Source organism: Gopherus flavomarginatus, chromosome 2 (genome assembly GCF_025201925.1).
Source record: "Gopherus flavomarginatus isolate rGopFla2 chromosome 2, rGopFla2.mat.asm, whole genome shotgun sequence".
NCBI lineage: Eukaryota > Metazoa > Chordata > Testudines > Testudinidae > Gopherus > Gopherus flavomarginatus.
In genome coordinates, this window is record NC_066618.1 from 239,892,835 (window position 1) to 239,917,645 (window position 24,811).

Sequence of the window (24,811 nt, forward strand, 5' to 3'; positions counted from 1 at the left end):
CAGTTCCCCCAGCATCTCCCTGCACCCGGCCCCAGCCGGTAGGGCAGCTGCGTCTCCCGCTGGGCATAATAGTGTGGCCATCTGCTGAACCAGGTGTTCTTGTTGTGCCTGCTGCTGCTCTTGAAGCTGGGTTATCAGTAGCTGCTGCTGGCTGGCCATCTGCTGCATCATCTGCACCTGCTGCTGCTGTTGGGCTGCCTGCTCTTGCTGCCTTTCCAGCATCCACTTTAGAAGCTTCTCCATCTCCATCTTAAGGATTGATGGGGTGCTGCCCCATCACAGCATTCTTAAAAGATGAAGGAATGCTTTCTGCTGGAAGCCAGCTTCTCCTCTTGGAGTGTCCCACATTGTTCTGGTAAAGCAATTCTTAGGCCTTGATTCTGGCATCAGATCATTTCACATGAGCAGAACTCCATAGATGTCTGTGGGACTTCACATCTCTGTGAGGGTCCATGACAATAGATTCAATTGCAGGATCAGAACCTTAATGTGTATCATGTTTCTTCCAACAGGAATATCATCAATGACTTTTGGCACCAAGCTAATGTGGTGCTAAAGTCTGAAGCATGAACTATGACATCTAAAAGAAACTCTTGCTAACACGAGCAATTTATAACTATAGACAATTTCCCCTAACCCACTCCAGCCCCACTGAGGGTATGTCTACATCTACAGTTTTGCAGTGCTGGTTGTTACAGCTGTATTAGTACAGCTGTATAGGGCCAGCGCTGCAGAGTGGCCACACTTACAGCAACCAGCGCTGCAAATGGTGTTAGATGTGGCCACACTGCAGCGCTGTTGGGCAGCTTCAAGGGGGGTTCGGGGAACGCGAGAGCAAACCGCGGGGAAGCAGGTCTCCTTCCCCGGTTTGCTCCAGTGTTCCCCGAACCCCCGAGCAAGCAGGTCTCCTTCCCCGCGGTTTGCTCTCGCGTTCCCCGAACCCCCCTGCAAACCGCGGGGAAGGAGACCTGCTTGCTCGGGGGTTCTGGGAACGCGAGAGCAAACCGGGGAAGGAGACCTGCTTGCTCGGGGGTTCGGGGAACACGAGAGCAAACCGGGGAAGGAGACCTGCTTCCCCGCGGTTTGCTCTCGCGTTCCCCGAACCCCCCTGCAAACCGCGGGGAAGGAGACCTGCTTGCTCGGGGGTTCGGGGAACGCGAGAGCAAACCGGGGAAGGAGACCTGCTTGCACGGGGGTTCGGGGAACGCGAGAGCAAACCGGGGAAGGAGACCTGCTTCCCCGCGGTTTGCTCTCGCGTTCCCCGAACCCCCCTGCAAACCGCGGGGAAGGAGACCTGCTTGCTCGGGGGTTCAGAGAACACCGGAGCAAACCGCGGGGAAGGAGACCTGCTTGATTACCAGAGAGGCTTCCTCAGGTATGCTGGGATACCTGCTTATTCCACGGAGGTCAAGAAAAGCGCTGGTAAGTGTCTACACTTGATTACCAGCGCTGGATCACCAGCGCTGGATCCTCTACACCCGAGACAAAACGGGAGTACGGCCAGCGCTGCAAACAGGGAGTTGCAGCGCTGGTGATGCCCTGCAGATGTGTACACCTCCTAAGTTGCAGCGCTGTAACCCCCTCACCAGCGCTGCAACTTCGTGATGTAGACAAGCCCTGAGTTACAATATTCTTCAAAAACTCAATGAACTAGTTAAGGCCTTGATTACATTTTGGCCTCTTCCTTTGTATTTGTTGGCTAAGTGATCTAAGTAAAGAATACAAAAATAAATATATTGTATGTGAAGACATAATGAAGATGTGGAAAAAACCTTAGCAAAATACTGACATATGGCTGACCTTAAAAGTTGGCACATCTCTTGACAATATTGATTTAACATTTTTCTGATGCTGTATTACCTCACCATGCCTTGATTCAAAGTTAGTGAATGGGGCCCAATGTGATTTCAATAAGTAAAAATGACATAGATGTTCTTTCAGTAATTTCCTTGTATTGAGATGTAAAACTCCTTGTTAATGTAAACATCCATTTTTAAAATGTAGTGAAACATTAAACATAAGGCATAGTTTGGAACCATAATGGCAAAGAAGATATTAAATAAACTAAAAACACCCACATTTATATCCAACACTGACCCAGCCTACCAGGTTGAAAGGAACAACTAGGAAAGGATCTACCATTGTCACAGATGATTAAAATTTGAATTAACTGAAGTTGTAATGTTTGCATAGAAATTATCTGGAGTATGTTTTTTAAGGGGATCAAGAGGCTCCATTATAGCATTAGTTGGCTCCACTATTGTTATGCTTCAGAGTAAAGTTACACTATGCTTGCAAGTTTGTATTGGTCTATTTGTACTAAGCCTGGCCAAAAGACAATAAGACTAAGCTCTGTAAAGTGGCACAGGGAGGTGTAAATTACACCTTGCTGCACCAGCAAAAGTGCCTTGCAACCCTGAGGGTTTATCTTAACTTACATAGTGTTACTGCTGCCATCTGCCCTAAGGTTTTCTGTGAGGCGGGAGGAGCAGCTTTAAATCATGCTAGAGCCATGAATCAGCATACTTCTCAGCCACCGTGGTCATGCCCCCTTCTCTAGGTATCACCATGCACTTTTCAGGCTATGCTGGCTCCTCAGCATAGGGAACTGGCACAGCTGTGTGATGGGAACACTAGAGACCCTTAGCAAGGTTTACACTAGTGCAAACTCTGAAGTGAATATGGGCCTCAAAACGTAAATCATTTTCATCCAAAGCCATGTATGAAAAATTGCTATCCCTGCTCTGCCTCCTAAATGATTGAAACCTACTTTGATATGTCCCTGAAATGCACAGAATCAGAGAGTGATCACAAGAGTCACAACTTTTTATTATCATAATAACCTTTTTGGCTTGTTTATGTTGGTTTTCATTCTCATTCATATCATTATCAAATGAATGTATTTATATGTTTATAGTTTTTACAATGTTTGTTTGTCACTAAATTTCAAATATTTAGTATCACATGTACTCAGTAAGTAATGATGCAGTATTGCTTTTGCCTTTGACACATTATGGCCTGACTTGTAGTTACTGATACTTGTGGTGTTGCATGTACTCGTGATCTTTTCATCAAAACATGACAAAGAGTAACACGGACAGACCCTGGTGGTCGGCGTGCAAGATTGAACCTGGGCCCTTTGGAGCTTAGTTCATGAGCCTCTACCACATGAGCTAAAAGCCAGCTGCCTGTTTGCTGAAACTGTAGAGCACTCATTTAACTCTCTGTAAGTAGTCTCAGTGCCACTAGGTGGAACAGAACACCACACCCAGAAGGTGTATGGGTTGCAAAGGTATTTAATAAACTGATCACAAACTGGGGGATAGATTCTGCCCTCAGTTATTTCATTGACTTCACTGGCAGTTGAAGGCATATGTTGACAGAAGAAATTGGATACATGAAAATGTATATGGGCTTATATGGGTGTATATATTTTAAGTCATGCATATTTATGTCATTTATATGTGTACTCACATAAACTGTGTATGTCTTCTGTCTATGTCTTCATGTAGGAGTCTGTGTGTGCATAATTGTATGACATCTCTATAGTTACAAAGACATACAGTGTGTGTGTGTGTCTTTGAGTACATACATAAACATACACAAACATATACATGGATATTTATATAAGGGAAAATATATCTAAATAATCAATATAAAAACTATAACATAGAGCCACATTCTGATCCCTTTCCCCACAATGAACATGCTGACTAGCTCCTAATGCCCTGGGTAGCCCTGTTGCTTTTAACTGAACTGCTCATAAAATAAGGTGTTATTCAACATAAGTAAAAATATTGGAATCTGTCACTAAATAACTATGGGCTTGATCCTTCAAACACTTACTCATGTGAATAATTCCATGCATGTGAATAGTCCTAATGAGTTCATTGTGTCTGATGCTGAGAACTCACAGCTGCTACTGAAATTGCAGATGCTCAAAACCTCTCAGGATCAGGACCAATGGGGGCTATTCATCTGTCTGAAATTAGCAGGATCAGATCTAAATTTGTATAGTTTATGGTCTTCTCCAGATATTCTACTTTAATACTTGGGACCAAATAGGAATAATTTTAATTAAAATGGGAGTGCTATGGAAGCAAATTTGCACACTGAAAATGGTACCATCATTCCAAAAATCGCATCACTAAATAAATATGCCAATTAAAATATTGAACAGCTTTGACAGTGTTGATTGATATGATTTAATATAGGGCCAGTTTCTCTTTCCTGTGCAAATCTTTACATTTTAGATATTTCTTTATCAACAGTGCATTCTAAAGTTGTATGATAAAATCTAGCAAAGAATTTATGCTTCACAGGAATTGGATACTTAAAAGGTGGTGGTGTTTGTTTTGAATAGATCTGAAATATAAAATATTCTGTATAACAGTGTATTTTGAAGAATATATTTATTTCTTGGTGTCAAAGTTAGAATCAGGACTCACAATTTGTCAGACGACTTTGTTTATTAGCGCAGCGCTCCGCCAATAACATTCAGAATATGTGAGTGGCCATGCAAGACCCAAACAGTCTTATTTATACAGATAAAGGGGCGGGAATTAGACAAAGGGACAAAGAAAGCAACACTGTAAAATTCACCTGGGGCACAGCATGCATATCCTACTTTCTTACTAACTCTTATCCATCTAAGGCTAATACTTCACCAATTGCCCTTAAACGGTACAGACAATATTTCTTTAATCCTTTCTATTCTTACTATATAATTCATTCTACTTTCACAATCCCTCCTTTTGGTCAGGCGTACTCCATGACCAACCCTTACTGAGTTCCACAAATTAACCATTCCTTATTTTTTAGTTTATTAGCGATATTTAAAATCATCATATTAGCACTCTGTTTTGGGGCAGCCATCTGGGTGACACAATTTTGGATACAACAGGAGATTAACTGCAAGCATACAAAAATCACTAAGATTCCAAACAGGATAGTTAGGGCTCCCTGAAACAACCAGTTTCCTATGCCAGAGAAATTGAACAGGTTACTTAGCCACTTTCATAAAGAACTCAGCTCTTCATAAGGAAGATATGCGATTTGTTCTAAGTGGCTAGCGTGATTTATTACCTCATTGGTATTGTCAGGTATAAACATACAACATTTTTTTTCAATGAGAGCACAGGTTCCTTCTTTGGCCGCCAGCACTATGTCTAATGCTTGACGGTTTTGGAGGGCAACCTGTCTGATCACCCCTGTTTCTTTGGCCAGGGTTTTTAAACTTTCTTCAGTTTCATTTGCCATTATTTTAACCACTGCTTGTAACCTTAGGAGTCTTTTTGCATGGTGTATTACTCCCCCAAGTGGGATAAAGGAACTGCCAATAGTCTCTGCCCAGGTGTCATTACTGTTCCATATTGTGTTAAACGGACAAGGTCCTTCAGTGAGGTCTGGGGAATTGAGTGGGATAGCCAGGACAGGAACACCAGTTTGAGAGTGGGCTGGGATGTGGCTGCAGACCCAGCATTTAGAAATAATAAGGGTCTGAGCTATCCACACTTGCTGCTGGATAAAAGAATTGTCATTGTGGACTCCCCAGACCTTAAGACACCAGCAGCCGAAGAACAGGCACCACCAGAGGCGCATGTTGGAAGCAGGGCCCTTCTGGTTCTGACAACCTCAAATGAGGGAACTGCAGTTACAGTTTTATGTCCACCAGGCAGCAGGCGCTAAGCTCACTACTGCTTCTTCTTGGGCCTTGCTTTATGTAGTCATCTGCTTCTGGCAACCCTTACGAGAGCGTAGATTGTAAGGTATTGCAGGCTGTTCCTCTACGTCTTCTTCTGGAGTCAAAAAATTGACTCTGCGTGGTCCTGAGGTGGTGGTTGGTTTACTGAGGGTGGTGCATTCTTACACTGCGAAGCATGTATCCACTCTGAGATGCCAGACAGTTTAACAGCCGTCCCTTGACTCTGGCTATAACAATGGCCTTCACACCTTATCTTTTCCCGATGCATACATTCCTCATTTACACAAATAGATTGAGAATACAAACAGTAGTATTTTATATCGAACAAAAAAGCATTGCAAATTAAACCTTGCTAAGTTTTACAATTGATAACTAAGACAATGTACATTGAGACCCAGGCCTTCAATGTTTCTCTAATTTACTTAACATAGACACAATAGAGAATCCTGTCTCTTACTATCTAAATTTTAAAACAAAGAGTTAGAGGGGGCCCAATTTGTAATGCATATGGGAAAACAGAATCTTATAGTCCCAGAGGGTCATTTATTTCTGCTATTTAAAAAAAGTGGCTAGCAGGATGAAATCAAATTATACTTTAATTGTTATGGGACATTATAAAATCCTGCTCCTACATATCCCCCTTTTGACACTAAGATTATTAATTGCCAGTGTCACTTTTTATTTAGTACATGTAATAGAAAATACTGGGAGATGATTTGGGCCTGTGGCTTTAGCTTTGCACACATTTGTTTTATAGGGCTTCCAACCTGTTTTTCAGTTTCTTTATCTGTTGCTTGCCTGCTTTTCTGGGCCCGATCCTGCTTTTTTTTTTTTTTTATTCCAATGAACTGTTTGTGAGTGCTATTGTGGTCACTTCACAATTTTGAAAGAAGTGTTCAAGGAAAGGGACCAGGAAGGGTGGGGGCTAGTTGAGGAGTCCCCCCTCTTGCTGAATTGGTAGTGGAACACTAACGAATCAGTTTCTGAGGCAGACAAAGGGGAGCAGAACAAGGAGCTTTTTGTCCTTTTTACAATGATGGAAGTATGAAGGGGGTTGGATCGATCCGGGGTTTGGAGAACGGGGTAAAGGGGAGCGCTCGGTCTGGTGGTGGGAGAGGAGGCTTTTAATAAAGCTTTTAACTTATTATTTGAATAATTGAGAGAGGCCAGTTTTGATTTTGTTCACCTACGATCTGCTTCTTCCCACCACTGCATGAAACAATTAACCTCTCCTTTAGCCAATTTAGTTTTAGGTTGGCTGAGTTTGTCCTTTAAGACTTCCACTCAGTCTTTGTTCCAAGATTTTAACAGTGGCCACTGAGTTTTGGGATCCCCCTGAGTTAGCCTAGACCATTTTTCCAGAAATTTACAGGAGTCTGGACCCTTTTTACAGGAGTCTGGACCCATCTTAAATACATAAAATGAGCCGGCGTTCATTTAGGGAACTGTCCCGACTTAGACGTCTGGTTACCCATACAGGAGGACTTCACACACCAATCACACAAGAAGGAAATTTGGGTTCGTCAGAGCGATGCCCAGTGCAACACACAAAAGGAGCCCACAGACTACTGCCTCAATCGCCCTTGCTTTCACACCAGGGGTTTTACCCAAAGTGCGGTGCGGCTGCGATTGTGCAGATTCCACTCACTCAGACCGCGGGGACAGGAACCCCTTGGTCGGCCGATCCCCAGACAGAGACGGCACCCAGACTCAAACACTCCACAAGAGGACAGATAGACACAGAGACAGGACAGTCCTCAGTCTGGACAAAACACAGAAATAATTACCTGACCAGATTCCTGATGTCAGATCCCGGGATCTTTACCAGAACAGAGTGGGAACCAACAGGTTCGATGGCGTAGACCTCACTGTGGCTGTGCGCCTTTCCGCTCTAGTGGGGGACCGCTTGGGCCAAATGCCCAGGTGCGGCTGCCACGGTCATCCCACAAAAACAGTCAGGAATCACATAGCCCCAGTGAAGACGGTTGCCATCTCGGTGGGACCTCCAAATTGTCAAAGTTAGAATCAGGACTCACAATTTGTCAGACCACTCTGTTTATTAGCGCTGCTCTCCGCCAATAACATTCAGAATATGTGAGTGGCCATGCAAGACCCAAACAGTCTTATTTATACAGATAAAAGGGCGGGAATTAGACAAAGGGACAAAGAAAGCAAAACTGTAAAATTCACCTGGGGCACAGCATGCATATCCTACTTTCTTACTAACTCTTATCCATCTAAGGCTAATACTTCACCAATTGCCCTTAAACGGTGCAATTGTTCTATGTTAATGTCTGTATTCCTGACACCTGGTTGCAACATTTCAACAACTTTGCTTAAAGGTACAGACAACATTTCTTTAATCCTTTCTATTCTTACTATATAATTCATTTACTTTCACATTGGGAAAATAGCAAAGGTGACTACAGTACATATAACTAGTTTTTACTGTTTAAAAAAATAACACTAGGTCTTTGGGTGAAATAGTTTGGCAATGTAATAAAGTAAACTCTATGTTCTGATATGTTTTAACTGATATTTTTGCTCATTGTTTTTATGACTAAGTCCTGAACATCTGGTCATATGTTTTAGTTTATCTCAAACAGATAAAATCTTATCAAGTTTATCTCCGTAGTTTTATGTTTTTGAAGACATCTTTTAAGAGCACGTTGAACAGTTCCAAAAACCCGTAGGTAATTCTGAATATCAATGTTCAATAGTCGAAAGACTGGGTAGGTATTATGCTTGCCAGGATCTCTTCCAAACTGCTTATAATGCTGCCATGATTTAGTTACCTTCCCTGAAAGGAAGACTTCTTGCAGTGATACAACAGTATTGGAAATGTTGGTTAGGAAATTGAGTGATATTCCCAGAAGTGCTGCTTTGCAGTGATATTGGGCCATATTTTATGTTGATTTAAAGCGAGTACAATGCCACTAAAGTCAATGGGACTACACAGTGTAAATCATTGCAGAATTTGGCCTGATATGCTGCCTCAATTTGAGCACCAGTTTCTATGCAGTATAGCTTTGCTTAAAACTACTAGATATTTTGAATCTAATCCATCTCTTACCCATTTGTACCTTAAAATAAATAATTTCACAATAAATATTTTATATAAAGCCAATATTTTTATTAATTGCACTTTAAACTTTTAAAGCAGCATTTAATTACCTAAATTAGGAGAACATATCATTCCAACTTTCTTTTACTCTAGCAGGGCCACCCAGAGGATTCAGAGGGCCTGGGGTCTTTGGTGGCAGGGGGCCCGCGCCGCGGGTCTTCGGGGCACTTCGGCGGTGGGTCCCAGAGCGGAAGGACCCCCCGCCACCTAATTGCTGCCGAAGACCCAGAGCAGAAGAAGCTCCGGGGGCCCAGGCCCCACGAGAGTTTTCCAGGGCCCCTGGAGCAAGTGAAGGACCTCACTCCAGGGGCCCCGAAAAACTCTTTTGGGGCCACTGCGGGGCCCAGGGCAAATTGCCCCACTTGCCCCCACCCCCCACTCCCAGGCGGCCCTGTACTTTAGATATAAATGTAAAAATACTTTTAAAGATTCTAGTATTCCCCTTTCTTTTTACCTGCATTTAGCATCAACCTGTTTGGGACCTGGATGTTATGTGTGCCAGAAACGGAGAGTCCCCAAGCCAGAAACTCCTGAAAGACTCCTTAGCCGCAAAAGAACTGCAGACCATGGAAAAACATCTAGCTGGTGCGTATAGTGACAAGGAATCATAAAACATCAAACCCTATACACCCAAGTAACCCACTGAAATCAGTTGGACTACTCGTGTGAGTAAGGAGAGGAAACATTGTCTGAGACACTGACAAAAGTAGATGAGAAATTGAATTGTAACCTCTCTTTCTCTTCGTTTGCTGTTTTGTTAACAGGAAAAGCATTTATTTGAAGCCAAAGATTTTAAACTTGACTGTGTATGGTAAGGTAATTAAAACACTATCCTGAAAATTTCATTACATATTTATTCCCATAGCTCAGTAATACCTCAGGTGGTAGTGAATTATTGTTGCTAGACCCCCAGGTTATAAATTTTCCAAAAGACTTCAACGAACTAGTGTATTAATAAAACACTGGCCTGAAGCATAAGCCAGTCAGCACCTCTCTGAGATTTAATGGGAGTTCCGGTTGATGAGGATTAGGGCCATTGCGTATAATAGAATCTCTGCTACAGTAGTGATAGTAGTAATTTTTTTAAGAGTACAATAAAGTAATAGGGCTGCCCAGAGGATTCAGGGGGCCTGGGGTCTTCAGCGGCGGGGGGCCCTCGCTTCGGTGGTGATTCGGCGACGGGGCACTTCGGCGGCGGGTCCCGGAATGTAAGAACCCCCCGAAGACCCGCGGCAGGGAGCCCCCGCCGAATTGCCACCAAAGACCCTGCACTTCGACGGTGGGTCCCGGGGTGGAAGGACCCCCTGCTGCGGGTGTTCGGGGCACTTCGGCATCAGGTCCCAGAGTGGAAGGACCCCCGCCGCCTAATTGCTGCCGAGGACCCAGAGTGGAAGAAGCTCCGGGGGCCCAGACCCCACGAGAGTTTCTAGGGCCCCTGGAGCAAGTGAAGGACCCCGCTCCAGGGGTCCCAAAAAACTCTTGTGGAGGCACCTGCGGGGCCCAGGGCCAGGGGCAAATTGCCCTACTTGCCCCCCCCCCTTCTGGGCAGCCCTGTAAAGTAAACCAAAGTTTGGATGAAAGTATTTACAGTGTTTCTTGAAAAATGCATTGGGAAATTTAGAATACAGTTTCCACTTTTTTTTCATCGTAATGAGTATTTTCTTGCTTCAGCTTTAAATATGTTATGAATGATTCAAAACATACACCCCTTTAGTTGTAGAATAAATTCAATTTTACTCTGGATGATTGGTTAAATTAAACAATGAATAACAGGAAAATATTTTTGCAGTATTCATCTTTTTAAAGGGCACACGTACAGCCCTGCAGGCCTATGATATATGTGCTGCATGTCATGCCACTTCATGACCACACCATAGAAAATAATAAGTCTGCCTTTTAATAAATGTGACACTGGAGGCATGAAGATGTGACACATGCACAGAAAGGTAAGTTATTATATAAACCTGTTTTCAGATCACATTTTTCTTAGTAACCATAGAACTATAGGATCCGCATACTCTGCTGCTTCTGCAGTTTAGATGTGAAGAAATAAATACAGGCATCCTGATCTTAGGGGAGAATAGTTCCTGAATTCTAATCCCAGCTGTTTAACTGGTTTACTATGTAGCCCTGGGAAATTCAATTACATACCTGCCTCCATTTCCTGTTGCGTAAAATGTACAATATCATTACTGTCTCAGGTGATATCACACAATACATTTACCCTTTGTAGCACTGGAGCTGAGTAAGCAAATGTGAAAATCCCTACAAAGAGTTGTAATTTGCATTTGTTTCATCCAATATCTGACACATCCACATGTATAGAGGTCTTTAGCCTAATTAAATACCCTCCCTCCCACTATACCTGCATTTATTTATCTTTTTTTGAGAAGAAGCCTAAAAGCTTAGCACTCCTTCAATTAAACTTCTAGGTGCAGCCAGGGAGCCCATTTAGCAACATTTGAGACTGCTGGTGTGCCTACTTCCCCCAATGATATCTTAGGCCAGGAGGTTTCCTCCCCATCATGACTGTCAGAGTGCCCAAAAGGCCCTTTCTGCAAATTCTTGGGGCATCTTACCTTTCTGTAAACTTTTGGGGTTGAAAGCACACCTGCTCTTTCCCCTACTTATTGGGGGCTGACTTGGTGTAGGTCAGCTCATACCAAAAGCAAAGTTAGCTCTTCCCACTCACCCACGCCTTTGTGGAACAGTGGAATCTAGAAATCTTCCACTTGATCCTGCTGCTTCTGGTGATTTGATAATGTACCTTTGACATGGCGTCAGGCTGAGCTGTGCGTTAGAAATCTTTTTGTCTCTCCCAAGTGCACCTCTTAGGTGACTGGCCTGGCTTTCTGCATCTTTCTCAAGGGTCAACCATGCAATTCAGCTACATTGGAACTGGATTCCAGATGGCAGCCCCTGTGATTCTTGACCCTGTTAGTATGACAGGCCCATCTGTATCTGGCCCCTATAAGCACTTTTGCATCTGGAGCCTGTGATGGCAGCTGCTTAAAGTAGCTCAAAAACAGCTTCCTCAAAACAAAACATTATGTATTCACCCAAAAGGTACAAAACATGCGGAGCAAAGAGTTAAAACAAACAAACAAAAGCAGAAAAGACCTATGTACCTATTTTTCCTTACCTAAACTTTAATCTTACCTTGCAAGCTTTGGTAAGTTCCGTTCAACCCCGTTACTCCCACCTCTCAGTTGGAAGAGGCAGTCTGCTTGCTTCAGTTTGTCTCCTTCTCAGTGTCTCGGTCAGCATCTTCTCCCTCAGCAGCTCTTGACAGCCCACTCAATCCCCCTTCTTCCATAGGCCAGCATTGTCAAGGTTTTAATACCTTCTTTGATCCTAGGCTTAGGTCTGGAAGGTCTAATCATTTCCCCATTGTTTCCTCAAGGACCCTTAGTATTGTCTGGGCCATACCTTATCTTTGCCCTTGTTTTATATCCTCTTTTTCTCACTCTAACAGCCTCATTTGATTTAACTCTTTGCAGTCAGTCAGGATAATATCAAACAGGTGAACTGGAGTACATATTTATAAAATAAAAATACATGTAACTCCCTCATACTCCACTGCAGTTCTCTGGCACCAGCACAAAGGGTAATGAGATATTCTGAAATGTCTTCTCTCTCCTCACCCAATTGTTTGGGTTGTTGGGAGCTGGCACTAGGTTGTAGACTCCTTTGATAGTTTATTTTGCTGTTGCTGGATATACTAGAATACAGAATCTTTCTGGTCAGTTCACCATTGCCAACCCTCTTCTACTACCTGTACTCCAGGAATGAGATACAGGGTCACAAAATCCTCTTGACGGGTTGGTTCCTCATGTCCAGCCCTCCCTCTATTTACCACACCCAAAGGTTGGTCATGTCACGTCCCCTTCCCGTGCCTCAGTGTCCCCAGCTGTGTAATAGAAATAATGGTATTAAGCTCCTTTGTAAAGTGCTTTTGAAATCTACAGATGAAAAGTGCTATATGCGATCTAGGTATTTTATTTTATTTGAGAATGGTTCGTGTTGAGCATCTGTTTCCCTATGACTGGTTTTCTCCATTTGTCTGTGTATCAGGAATAGAGTTTTGGAATATGTAGACTTGCCTGGACAGTTCTCTTTATTTACAAAATCTAAACTTGCAGTATTTGGGTTTGGTTCAGGAGATGCAAATGCAACATTTTTAGCAGGTTCAAATTTTCACCTCTACAGTACCCCCATCATTCCCTGCAGACTGCACCATAATGCTTTCATCTAAATGCCAGTCACATAAGTTACAGCTGTCCAGTGGCAGCTTTATATTATACACAGGGTGAGAGGTTTTTTTATTGGTAGCTAATTCAGGCAACTTTTCTGTTTGGTTTGAAGAAATAATTCTGTGGTCACTGCCCTCTTCCTGAATGTGTTTTATCACAAAAAGAACTTTTTAATGTGTTAAAAACCTTATGAATGTGTTGTGAATCAAACTGTTGTTCTGGTATTTCGGATACATAAGTAGGATACCCTTGGATCACTCTGTTACCCACATGTTATTTTCACTTAAATAACATTAACAGGAGGTTTTCTGACAAAATCCCAAGTCGTGTCCCAATTACAGTATTTGATGTGTATCAAATAATACTGTAGTGTTGGAAATTCAAAACTGGGTTTATTCATTTAGTTGGAAAAGTTGATGTTGAAGTAAAATCAACAGATGTGGTATGTATTAAATAAAACTGAACAGTTGTGAAAATCTTTTTAATTATATATGGAGAAAGTGATTAAAATCTTTTTTTTTCTGTAGAACCAATCACTAATTTAATATCATGGAAACATGGACAAAGAATACAATGTTTATAGAACTCTTACTAAAGCATGGATATTCTACATCAGTTTTCCAGCATGATCTCCTCTGCATCAAGGCGAGGAAGTTAAAGAGTTTAGTCATTTTGCAATGATACAGGTTAATTTTAATTTAAAAGAACACATACCACATTTGGTTTAAATTATGAAACTTACATTATTGCTTGTTGACCCCTGAGATTTGAACCCAGATATCTTACAAATTTCAAAATGACATGTATTGATTTTTTTTAAAGCATACAGTAATTATTTAAAAAGGTAAAATGAAAACAACTGCTTGATTTTAATGAGGTCAGTGTTTCATTTAAATTGTTTTAAGTTTAAAGCAACAATAAGAAATATCCTTAACTGTCTACTGAATATATAAACAATAATGACCCTTGTAAATTTGTTAGTAGGAAAACATTTGTTCACTAAAGAGTCTGGGTAGTATATCCTTTGAGATTTCACTGATAATTTTTAGTCCACCTTCTCTAGTATCAGTCTTCTAACATGTTGAATATCTTATTTTAGACCAGCAGATATAATTTGTTTTTTTATTTTTAAAAAAGTAAATGAATAAAATATTTAATAAAATATGAGCACATTTTAATGTAGACCAATTCTACTTGTGTATACTCATAATTTATAAATGTGTAGTATAAACATTGTGCATATTTGGTAAACACAGGTGGAAGTGGGTGAGAATAGATTCTAAATAATAGTTTTAGAAAATCAGGTTTGGGATTGCTGTAGGATTTCTTGTATCCTGAAGTCTTTGCTGTTAAGTCACAAATGCACTGCAGATTTTCTGTGGGTTGGAGGCTTCATTATACACATACAGCTTGTAGTCCATGGGGCTATGCCAGTTCCCAACTGCTGAGAATGTGGCTCATACTGTTTAAAGCAAAATAACACTGCTGTTGGTTCTAAAGGAAGCTGATTGTGTGTCTCAAAACAAAGTTAATTAGAGTCATCTGCTAGTGAGGGTGTGAAATTGACAACAGTGGTGGAACATAAACTAGATGATTCAATGAATGTCTTGTCAAGTTCCTTGACATGTTTACTTGTGAGGGTTTTCCTTTTGCTAGCATAGTAAAGTACCAAACCACCGTTACTTGAACTTTGTTGGACACACTGTAATGAAATAATTTACCTGTAAATTAGAAACATAAATAGCTTTTGAATAAATTCAGAAGCAAAGATTTGTCAGTAACACTGAATTGTCCTGGCCTAGATAGGGCTTTATTTTTTAATACCTTAGAAAGGAAAACTCCCACCGAACTGATTGAGAGTTTGGCTTGTGTAAAGTTGAAGCCCCTTCATGGACCAAATTCTACTCTTGGATTTTAATGCATGGCTTCTGCTGAACCTATTGAAACCTGTGCATTTTCAAACCGTGTGTCCATGGAATTAGATGCTGAGATGGATTGGAACCACAAAATTCAGATCCAGAATATGTCAAAATTTCAAACACACCAGAGTTCAAGCATGTTTGGTCAGTTATAAGGATAGGATCCAGGAGTAAAATTCAGATTGTGAATCGGGTTTAGATTCCACCCTCACAAGAACTGAGGTTTGCTCAGAGCCAGAGTTTTCACCAGTCTCTATTTGTTACTAAAGAGAAACCTCATAGAAGTTAAGGGAATATAACTTGGGAGAAATAATGGAGGTTATTATTGGTTTTAATGCTTTTCATATCAAGAAAAGATTACGAAGTGATGTCATATTCCATTTCTGAGGAATGAACTTTGAAGGAGAAATGGCTTGCAAAAACATATATTTTGGATTGTTAGTTCTCTGTCTTCCATTGCAGGGATGGCTGAGAGATGATGAGTAGGTTTTCTCTCCACAATCTCAAGCTGTGTTCACCATTCATTCATACTTTAAATCCATTTTAAAATCACAAAGAAGAGAAATTACGTATGTTAGGCTTCTCTACACAGACAGACAGTGTGCAGTATACATTTGCAGCACTTTAGCCTGCTGTGCTTAACTGTCCATATGGACCCTGCTGTTATATACCAAAAATGCTCTTTGACCTGCTGTTTCAAACAGAAGAACATCAAATAGCCCTATGGAACTTTTAGTTCGTGATCACAGGGTCCACATGACAATTTAGTGTGCAGCAGGCTAGAGCACTGTACATTCAGACGCTGGCTTGCCATGCACCAAGTCTCCATGTGGACACGTCCTCAATGTATCCTTCTTTTTACTTTAATGTTACTGTTGTCTTTTTTCTGTGTGCAGACATTGAAAAGGACCTAGCACTCTGGGAAGAAGCAAGTAATAGTCCACATATTAATTTAGTTACATCACATCATCCAGGAAATCTTCAAGCCACAGTAGGACAAAATTCAAGGCCTCAAGTGCCAAGTCAAACTGGGAAAAATATTCAGCTGCAGCTGCAAGGAAACAAATCACCACCGCTTCCTACTAACAGCAGAGCGCAGGTCTCCAGTATCTCAAACAGTAGGCCTCAGACTTCCAATATGCAGAACAACAGGCCTCCAACGCCATCGACTCCAGGAAGTAGACCTGCAACCCCAAATAGTTTGTTGCCACAATCTCATACCTCTAGCAACCAGGGAAATAAGGATGGAATCCTTAGTATGCAAAGAAGCAGATCCTTAACGTCTAAGAGTCAAATTGGGAGGACTCTTGGCACTCCTTCAGGGCTAGCTGTACAAATGAGCGGAGATATTATCGAAACTGTCCCTCAAAGAATCAGTTTGTCAGAAGTAAGATTTCCAATATATTTATTTTTTACTAATTTTAAGACCATAAAAACTATAAAATTAGGATGTGAGGGTTTTTTATTTGTATTTTAGTTCCTTGTAGTTAGGCTTGGAGGAATATATTTATTTATTTTGAAACTTGATTTGATTTTTATTGGTAAAAGTTCATAAACTACAGCAGAATTAGTGCCCACTGAGAGCAATACAATTTCTATGAGAATGCTTATGTATGGAATTTTAATCAAGATTTTTTTAGAAATGTAAGGGTTAATTTTTTGTTCACAGAGCTGACTAATCTTACTTTTATCCAACAGAAAAGCCACTCAAATATTTGACAGATAATAGTGATTACTAAAGTTTTGAATTGGTAGATTTGCTTTATAATATCACTAAATTACTTTGAAATGAGAAGAAAAGCTAATATAATAGAGCCAGTAGCTAATAAGTTTAATACTGCTTTGCAAATGGGCTGATTCATAGCATTAAAAAAAGCCTGTTTCTTACATAGTAGTGGGTTTTACATAGTTAGTCTGCGGTGAAAAGAAAGACAAGTTACTTTGGAAATTGAATTACCGAATTTAGAACATTTTTTAAATAGGTTGGTTAGTACAGAGACTTTAATGCTATTTTTGCAGAGTTATATTAGCATTTCGTTTAGATGAGCTATTTCTGAAAGCATATTACTGTCCTTAAAATGGGTTTGGAAATGACATAGGGCATAAAAGATGTCAAATCAGTTGAATTATTTTTAGAGCAAAAATTTTAAAAATCGCTGTTGTTTAGAGAGTTGTAGTGTATGCTGTGGAGATGGGTAAACTGAGGCAAAAGTGACTCCAGAGCTGTAGAAAGTGGGGAGCCAGGCATTCCCATTAGATCTGACTGGAAAACTGACATCCCCTTCCTCTGAAAATTGTGCATTTTTGAAATGGACTGAAATGAAATGCCACAAACATGGAATTTTTTTGCAAAAAGGGTTTTCAAGGGAAAAAAAAATCACTTGTGACATTTACAAGAGCCTTCCAGCCCAGCTGCCAGAGAGACACAAAGCCTGACTGCTCAGCCTCCTTCCAGGAGCCAGAGAGCCTAGCCACTCAGCCTCCCCACTCCTCCATTTGTATGCATGCCCAGACACTGACATTTAGATGTTTTGGGGAGTCTTTAATGACATAACCTTAAAGACCAAGGGAGGTTAGGCACCTATAGGATTAGACAGTAGCTGAGAAGGGCTTTTGTGAATATCAGTGGTGCCTAAATGTTGGACTTAAGCATCTGCCACCTTCGGAGCCTAAGTCCATGTGAATCCCACCCAAAGTGCTTCCTCACTTGGTTTTCATGTTTTCCTGGACCTTTCTACAGTGGAAGCCAGGGAGACTACTCTCCACTAGCAGCATATTTGACCATGCTCCTCCTGCCTGGGAAACATACAGCCTTAAATTGGTCCAGTCCTGCTTGATTTTAAACAGCAGCTTCTCCATACCCTGGAAACTTCATCCAAATGAATAAGGCTCATGTCAGGAGCCATCTGACCATTAACCTTATCCACTTCAAAACCTAGCTGTGTTCCTGTCTGAGAGGTGGTCTAATGGATAACACTGCATCTCACAATTCCTACCTGCTTAGAGTCAAAATTGTAAGGTGAACTAGGAAGTGGAAGAAACTTAAATATTAGGAATCCCCATTCGTATTAAGTAATTCCTGATGTATGGCATAAAACACCCCAGTCTCCAACAGTCAATGACTGCATTTTCCATCCTGGTGATCTGCACTGGCTATAGTACAGGCTCTTCCTATGCAAAAAGAATTAGTAATGAAAAGATGTGGGATAACCCTAAATGTGCAAAGGACCTCCAGGAGATAACCAATGTCTGGACTTAAGGGGAGTGCTGCCCATGCAATATCAAACACCTCAACTTTTAAGGGTGGCAGGGTAGATGCAACACTCCACAAACATACACTGAGCATATGAGCTCCAACAAGTGACATCTTGGGGTGACCTTCTCACCTGCTTTCTTCTGATCTGTATTGAAAAATGAAGGGACAACTCAGACACCTGCAGGCCTCTGACATGTACAGCCTTGTTATGGTTGTAGTCGTGATAATCCTTGATTTTGCTCTTCCCTTGATGTGGCACCTGCGCAAATTTTGGTATCTTCCTCCTCATCCCCAAGCAGTACTGAAAGTCCCTCATAATCCTGCCTGCCTTCTCCTCATTGGCTTCTGTTCCCAGGTGGTCTTCCTTTGCTTACTGGGGGCAATGTAACATTGTCTGCCAGTGGCCTGGCTGCAAGCCCAACATGTCACTCACTAACCTTGTTCCTGAATAACTTTCCATTACTTTGGGGAGTCACCCTGGAGATATCCACTGGGGAAGGCTGTGGGTTTAGGGAAAAGCTGTGGTGGCAACTGCACAGTCATTTCCCCTTGCCCCCTAATTGAAGAAAGCAGTCCATGACTCTCTTACCTACCCAGGCCATATGGGGACAGAACCTGGCCACCAGAGAAATGTGACCTCTGCCATCACCACTCTGTTAGCCATGAGTACTCCTTTTTGGCTGTCCGGCATGCCTTGGCTCCTGGATGCTTAGAAAAGGAGAGGTGGGCTTTCTGAACATACTTAATAAGCATTTCTGCCCCATGATACTTGATGCAGCTGTTTACAATGGGAAGTTCTTTCTTTGCTTCAGTGTTCACGGCTGAGGATGTTAGGGAGATTCCCAAACCTGAGCCATCCTTTGTAGGTGACAAATCTGAGGAATTGTCACAGATTGAAGTGTCACTAGAGGAGGTTTTGGAATTAATTGATACACTTAACAGTAGCAAGTGTCCGGGACCAGATGGCATTCACCGAAGAGTTCTGAAATAACTCGTATGTGAAATTGCAGAACTATTAACTATGGTTTGTAACCTTTCCTTTAAATCAGCTTCTGAACCCAATGACTGGAATACAGCTAATGTAATGCCAATATTTAAAAAGGGATCTAGAGGTGATCCCGGCAATTAAAGACCCATAAGTCTAACATCAGTACCAGGCAAATTAGTTGAAACAATAGTAAAGAATAGAATTGTCAAACACATAGAAGAACATAAATTGTAGGGCAAAAGTCAACATGGTTTCTGTAAAGGGAAGTCATGTCTTACTAATCTATTAGAGTTCTTTGAAGGGGTCAACAGACATGTAGACAAGGGGGATCCAGTGAACATAGTATACTTAGATTTCCAGAAAGCCTTTGACAAGATCCCTCACCAAAGGCTCTTATGTAAATTAAGTTGTCATGGGATAAAAGGGAAGATCCTTTCATGGATTGAGAACTGGTTAAGAGACAGGGAACAAAGAGTAGGAATATATGGTACATTTTCAGAATGGAGAGGGGTAATTAGTGGTTTTCCCCAAGGGGCAGTCCTAGGACCAATCCTATTCAACTTATTCATAAATGATCTGGAGAAAGGGGTAGATAGTGAGGTGGCAAAGTTTGCAGATGACACTAAATTGCTCAAGATGGTCAAGACCAGAGCAGACTGTGAAGAACTTCAAAAAGATCTCACAAAACTAAGTGATTGGGCAACAAAATGGCAAATGAAATTTAATGTGGATAAATGTAAAGTAATGCACATTAGAAAAAATAATACCAAGTATACATACAATATGATGGGGGGCTAATTTAGCTACAGCTAATCAGGAAAGAGATCTTGGAGTCATTGTGGATAGTTCTCTGAAGACTTCCACACAGTGTGCAGCTGCAGTCATAAAGCAAACAGGATGTAAGTAATCATTAAAAAAGGGATACAGAATAAGATGGAGAATATCTTATTGCCCTTATCTAAATCCATGGTACGCCCACGTCTTGAATACTGCATACAGATGTGGTCTCCTCATCTCAAAAAAGATATACTAGCATTAGAAAAGGTTGAGAGAAGGGCAACTAAAATTATTAGGGGGTTGGAACGGGTCCCATATGATGAGAGATTAAAGAGGCTAGAACTTTTGAGCTTGGAAAAGAGGAGCTTGGGGGGATATGATAGAGGTATATAAAATCATGAGTAGTGCAGAGAAAGTGAATAAGGAAAAGTTATTTACCTGTTCTCATAATATAAGAACTGAGGGCCACCAAATGAAATTAATGGGCAGCAGGTTTAAAACAAATAAAAGGAAGTTCTTCTTCACACAGCGCACCTGTGGAACTCCTTACTTGAGGAGATTGTGAAGGCTAGGACTATAACAGGGTTTAAAAGAGAATTAGATAAATTAATGGAGTTTTAGTCCATTAATGGCTATTAGCCAGGATAGGTAAGGAATGGTGTCCCTAGCCTCCGTTTGTCAGAGGGTGGGGATGGATGGCAGGAGAGAGATCACGTGATCATTACTTGTTAGATTCACTTCCTCTGGGGCACCTGTAATTGGCCACTGTTGGTAGACAGGATGTTGGGCTGGATGAACCTTTGGTCTGACCCAGTATGGCCGTTCTTATGTTCTTAAGTTGGCTGAATCCTCTTGGCCAATTAAGAGGCCCCTTTGTATCCTAGAGGCAACTAAATTGTTGTGGATTTGCTGGGAAGGGTCAGGAAGCCCTAACAAAAATTCCATGGCAAATATGGCCCAGCTCTTCCTTTTAAGTTTGCACGAGAGGTCAGGTTAAATTATGATGTGAAAATGGAATTTTACATTGGAAACTGTTTTGCAGCCTTTATAACTGATAGTGGTTGTTTCCACTCCCATTTCAGTATATATGCTATGTAAAGGAGAAGATAAGAGGGGAAAGTTACATTTTTTCCTTTTAGGCACATGCCATGAAAGAAGAAATTCCATTAGATGAGAGTGCACCATGGCTATACTGCATTTACTGTACAGGAGGCTAGGCTGAAAGCTTGAGAAAAAAGAAAACAGGCAATCTGCTATTCTCACTTACCCGGGTGTAAATCAGGAGTAACTTTACAGAAATAATAGTTAAAAGATGATGAACTAATTCAGTAAACACTATTTTAAATATATCTGTTAGTGCTCTAAGTACATTTCCTGTACAGCTTTTAATGTGAATCAGAGTTATATAAGAAAGGACTGAACTCTGAAAAGAAAATACTACTAATAAATAAAATCCAGAATAATTATTATTTTGTCTTGTGACAGAGACAAATATTCTAACCAGGCTTGGTGTTAGAACAGTTCTTGAATAATTTGGCAAAGATTGAACATGTCAGCTGTTAAGCTTTTTAAAAATTCCCAAGACCTTAGCTTTTTAATCCCCCTCAAAAAGAATTATAAGTTACCTAATGATCAGAATATTTCAACATATGAATGCCTGTCTCTTGGAATAGATAACACCTTGTAGCACCAGCAGGTGTGTTATATTACCAGCTCTGTTCAAGGTCAAACTGAATTATAACACAGAAATGTTACCTGGAGAAATAGCTTTTAATATCTCTATAAAATTAATAAATCAAGGTTTTATGCTCTTTTGTACATACCATTTTAGGCATTTAGTTTTTCCTGAAGTATTTTATGTAGTTTTATTTAAAAAAAAATCTGAATTCTATTTTTCTGTTCAGGACAGAATCCATTGGTGTCTGACACAGTTCATTTATAGTTCTTACAAACTGGTGTTGAAGGAAAAGAGCCCCATTGACTTTCTTGTTTTCAGTTTCATTTCTTGAACAAATGGAATTTTACAATTAATTTACACGTCTGAATAACTCAAAGTTGTTTTCAGTAAATGTACATTTTTGTTTTAACGTGTCTGTTAACAAGAGGAAAAGTTGAACTAGTTTGAGTTTACCGTAGAGTGAGGCATTAAACCTTAAGGGACAAATTCTGCTCTCAGTTAGCCTAAGGTAAATCCAGAGCAAGTCCTTGACATCAGTGGACTTACTCTCAATTTACACTGGTGTAACTGAAAGCCAAATTGTTATCCCTTCTCAGATCCCTTTACCTGGGTAAGAGGGCTGGAATGGCATAAAGGGGATCTAACCTGCTGGTTCTGGACAGGGGTGGATTCTCCCCAACACAGGGGCTAGTGTGATGTGGATGCAGGGGCAGAGCCACAGTATACTGGTTTGTGAAGATTCTGAGCTGCAGCCCATAGTATAGCCCTGAGAGACTGCTGTATCTTACACAGACCTTGACGATTGTCTAAGTTAACTTGGGGACCGCATGATTCCCTGAAGCAGCCCAGGACTGAAAGGGAACAAAAGTAGCTTAAACTCTCCCCATCCCATTTGGGCTGCAGATTCTCTGCTGAACCTCTTAGAGGCACAGTGCAGAATTTGGCTCTAAGGCAAAGAATTTTATTTATAAAATTGTAGATGTTAAAAATGCAATAATGCAGTGAGAACACCTACTGATCTCCGTACTAATGAAGGATTGTTCCCTATGCCACATTTTTTAAGTGAATTGAACAAACTAATTTGTTTATAATTTTTCTTGGGAGATTACTACAGCTGGTTCAAAAATTACATTTATTCACTTTTTTTAGTTGCCCTTGTTCTTTACTGTTTGCAGTTGTCTGATCGCTTACGGACAGATTCTGGAGTACTGTGTGTGCTCATGCCCACTCCTCTACTAGTGATGGCACTGGGACTAGTAATGGAATTACTTAAGAGAATGTTGACTATAGCTGTATCTCTACTTGGACAGCATGTGGTCTCTCCCCCTCCCATCAAAAGTGTCTACCAGGCTCTTGCTGCTGTCCTTCAGTACTGCGGGGCGCAGAAAAGAGGAAGAGGTTTCCAAAGCAGTGTGCTGGAGAAAGGGGCAGCTACACAGAGTAGAATTCCTCTAGACAGCTTTATTATACTTGAGTGGCACTTCCATGGCAGAAACTTCATATGTGGCAATAATATGTGGGAAAAATTTAAGAACTAAATGAGTTCCATGCATGCCTCAATGTTCAGTGCACTCTCTTCCACTTTTCTTCAATACCGGCCATGTGCAGTCTCCTGTTTCTTTATTAAAGGAATCACTTAATAATGGACAATGCTGGACAATTCTCCAAAATCATAGGAATTCCATATATACCTTCCATAGTATCTCAGGCTAGTGAAGAAGTGTAGGATAGAGTTCCATATTCATGTATTTTACGCCATGGGGGATCTCTTTGTGAGGTATTCTGATTCTGTTCTACAGAGTTGCTTTGAAAAACTCTCCCTGTTCTTCTTCGAGTGCTTGCTCATATCGATTCCAATTAGGTGTGCGCGCGCCGAGTACACACACTCGTCAGAAAATTTTTACCCTAGCAACACTCGGTGGGTTGGCTGGGTCGCCCCCTGGAATGGTGCCGCTATAGCGCCAGATATATACCCCTGCCGACCCAGCGGCCCTTCGGTTCCTTCTTACCGCCCGTGACGGTCATTGGAACTGTGGAGCGCAGCTTTGCTGATCTCCACATCCCTAGCTTCTCGTAGTTCTTTGCTCTTTACTGTGTTTATAGTTCGAGTTCTTGTAGTTATAGTTAGTGTTAGTACTTCTATTCATAGTTAGTGTATACAGTTGAAGAGGGGGTCGGGGATTAGCCCTTTTCCTCCACCCCAGTGCTGGCCCATGCCCAAGGCACCGGGTTTCAAACCGTGCTCGGCGTGCCAGAAGCCGATGCCAATAGGGGATCCCCACGACTCCTGCCTCAAGTGCCTAGGGGAATCCCACCTTGTTGACAAGTGCCGCATTTGCAAGTCATTTAAACCAAGGACGAAGAAGGAGCGGAACTTTCGATTGAAGCAGCTCCTCATGGAGTCAGCACTTAGTCCTGCAACATCAGTACCGAGCGCCCAACAGACTGCCTCAGGAGCGCCCCTTCGGCACCGAATCACTCCGGTACCGAGAAGGAGTCCCGGCACCAACCTCTACCGGCACCGACTCCTCAGCATCACTCCCTTTCCCAACTGGGAAACAACATAGTGCTCCGACTCCAGCCTCGCAGAAGGAGCACTCGTCTAAGACGGTTCGTTGGGCACCATCATCTGCTACGGCACCGTTGACGCCGGCACCACAGATTTCAGCTCCACTTGGCTTGGCACCATCGATTCCGGTCCCACGAGGGCCGTTGAGTCAGGTGCCAGACAGCTCCCCGGCTCCTGCTGTGGTTGAGCTTGTTCTGCCTTCTACGCTGGAGACCTTCTCTACAGCAAGGGAGCTCATTGCTGTGATGGAGCCGATACGTCCTCAACCGCCGGCACCACCGGTGCAGGTTGTTCAATCCATCGGCAAGCCGGCCCTGGTAAGGCCTCCTTCCGTTGGTCCACCAGAGAGACATCGTTCCAGATCACGGTCTTGCAGACGCTCACGATCACGTCGTTCCCGCTCCCGGCGCCACTCACAGTCCCGGCACCGCTCTCCATCGCAGTACCGGTCGCACTCGCGGCGACGTTCAACATCTCGTTCACTGGACAGATACTCCTGGTACTGATCCGGCTCTCGGCACCGATCTCAGTAACGTGTATCCC

At 41.8% G+C, this 24,811-nt stretch overlaps 1 protein-coding gene across 1 annotated transcript in view; it reads left to right on the forward strand.

The window, feature by feature from the left end:
• Nucleotides 1–24,811, forward strand: part of C2H8orf34 (chromosome 2 C8orf34 homolog) — a 285,462-nt gene that overhangs the window by 240,227 nt on the left and 20,424 nt on the right. Inside the window, exons 11-12 of the mRNA XM_050940939.1 lie at nucleotides 9,293–9,413; nucleotides 15,897–16,387. Of these exons, the coding sequence (XP_050796896.1) occupies nucleotides 9,293–9,413; nucleotides 15,897–16,387 (612 nt within the window). The remainder of the gene's footprint in view (nucleotides 1–9,292; nucleotides 9,414–15,896; nucleotides 16,388–24,811) is intronic.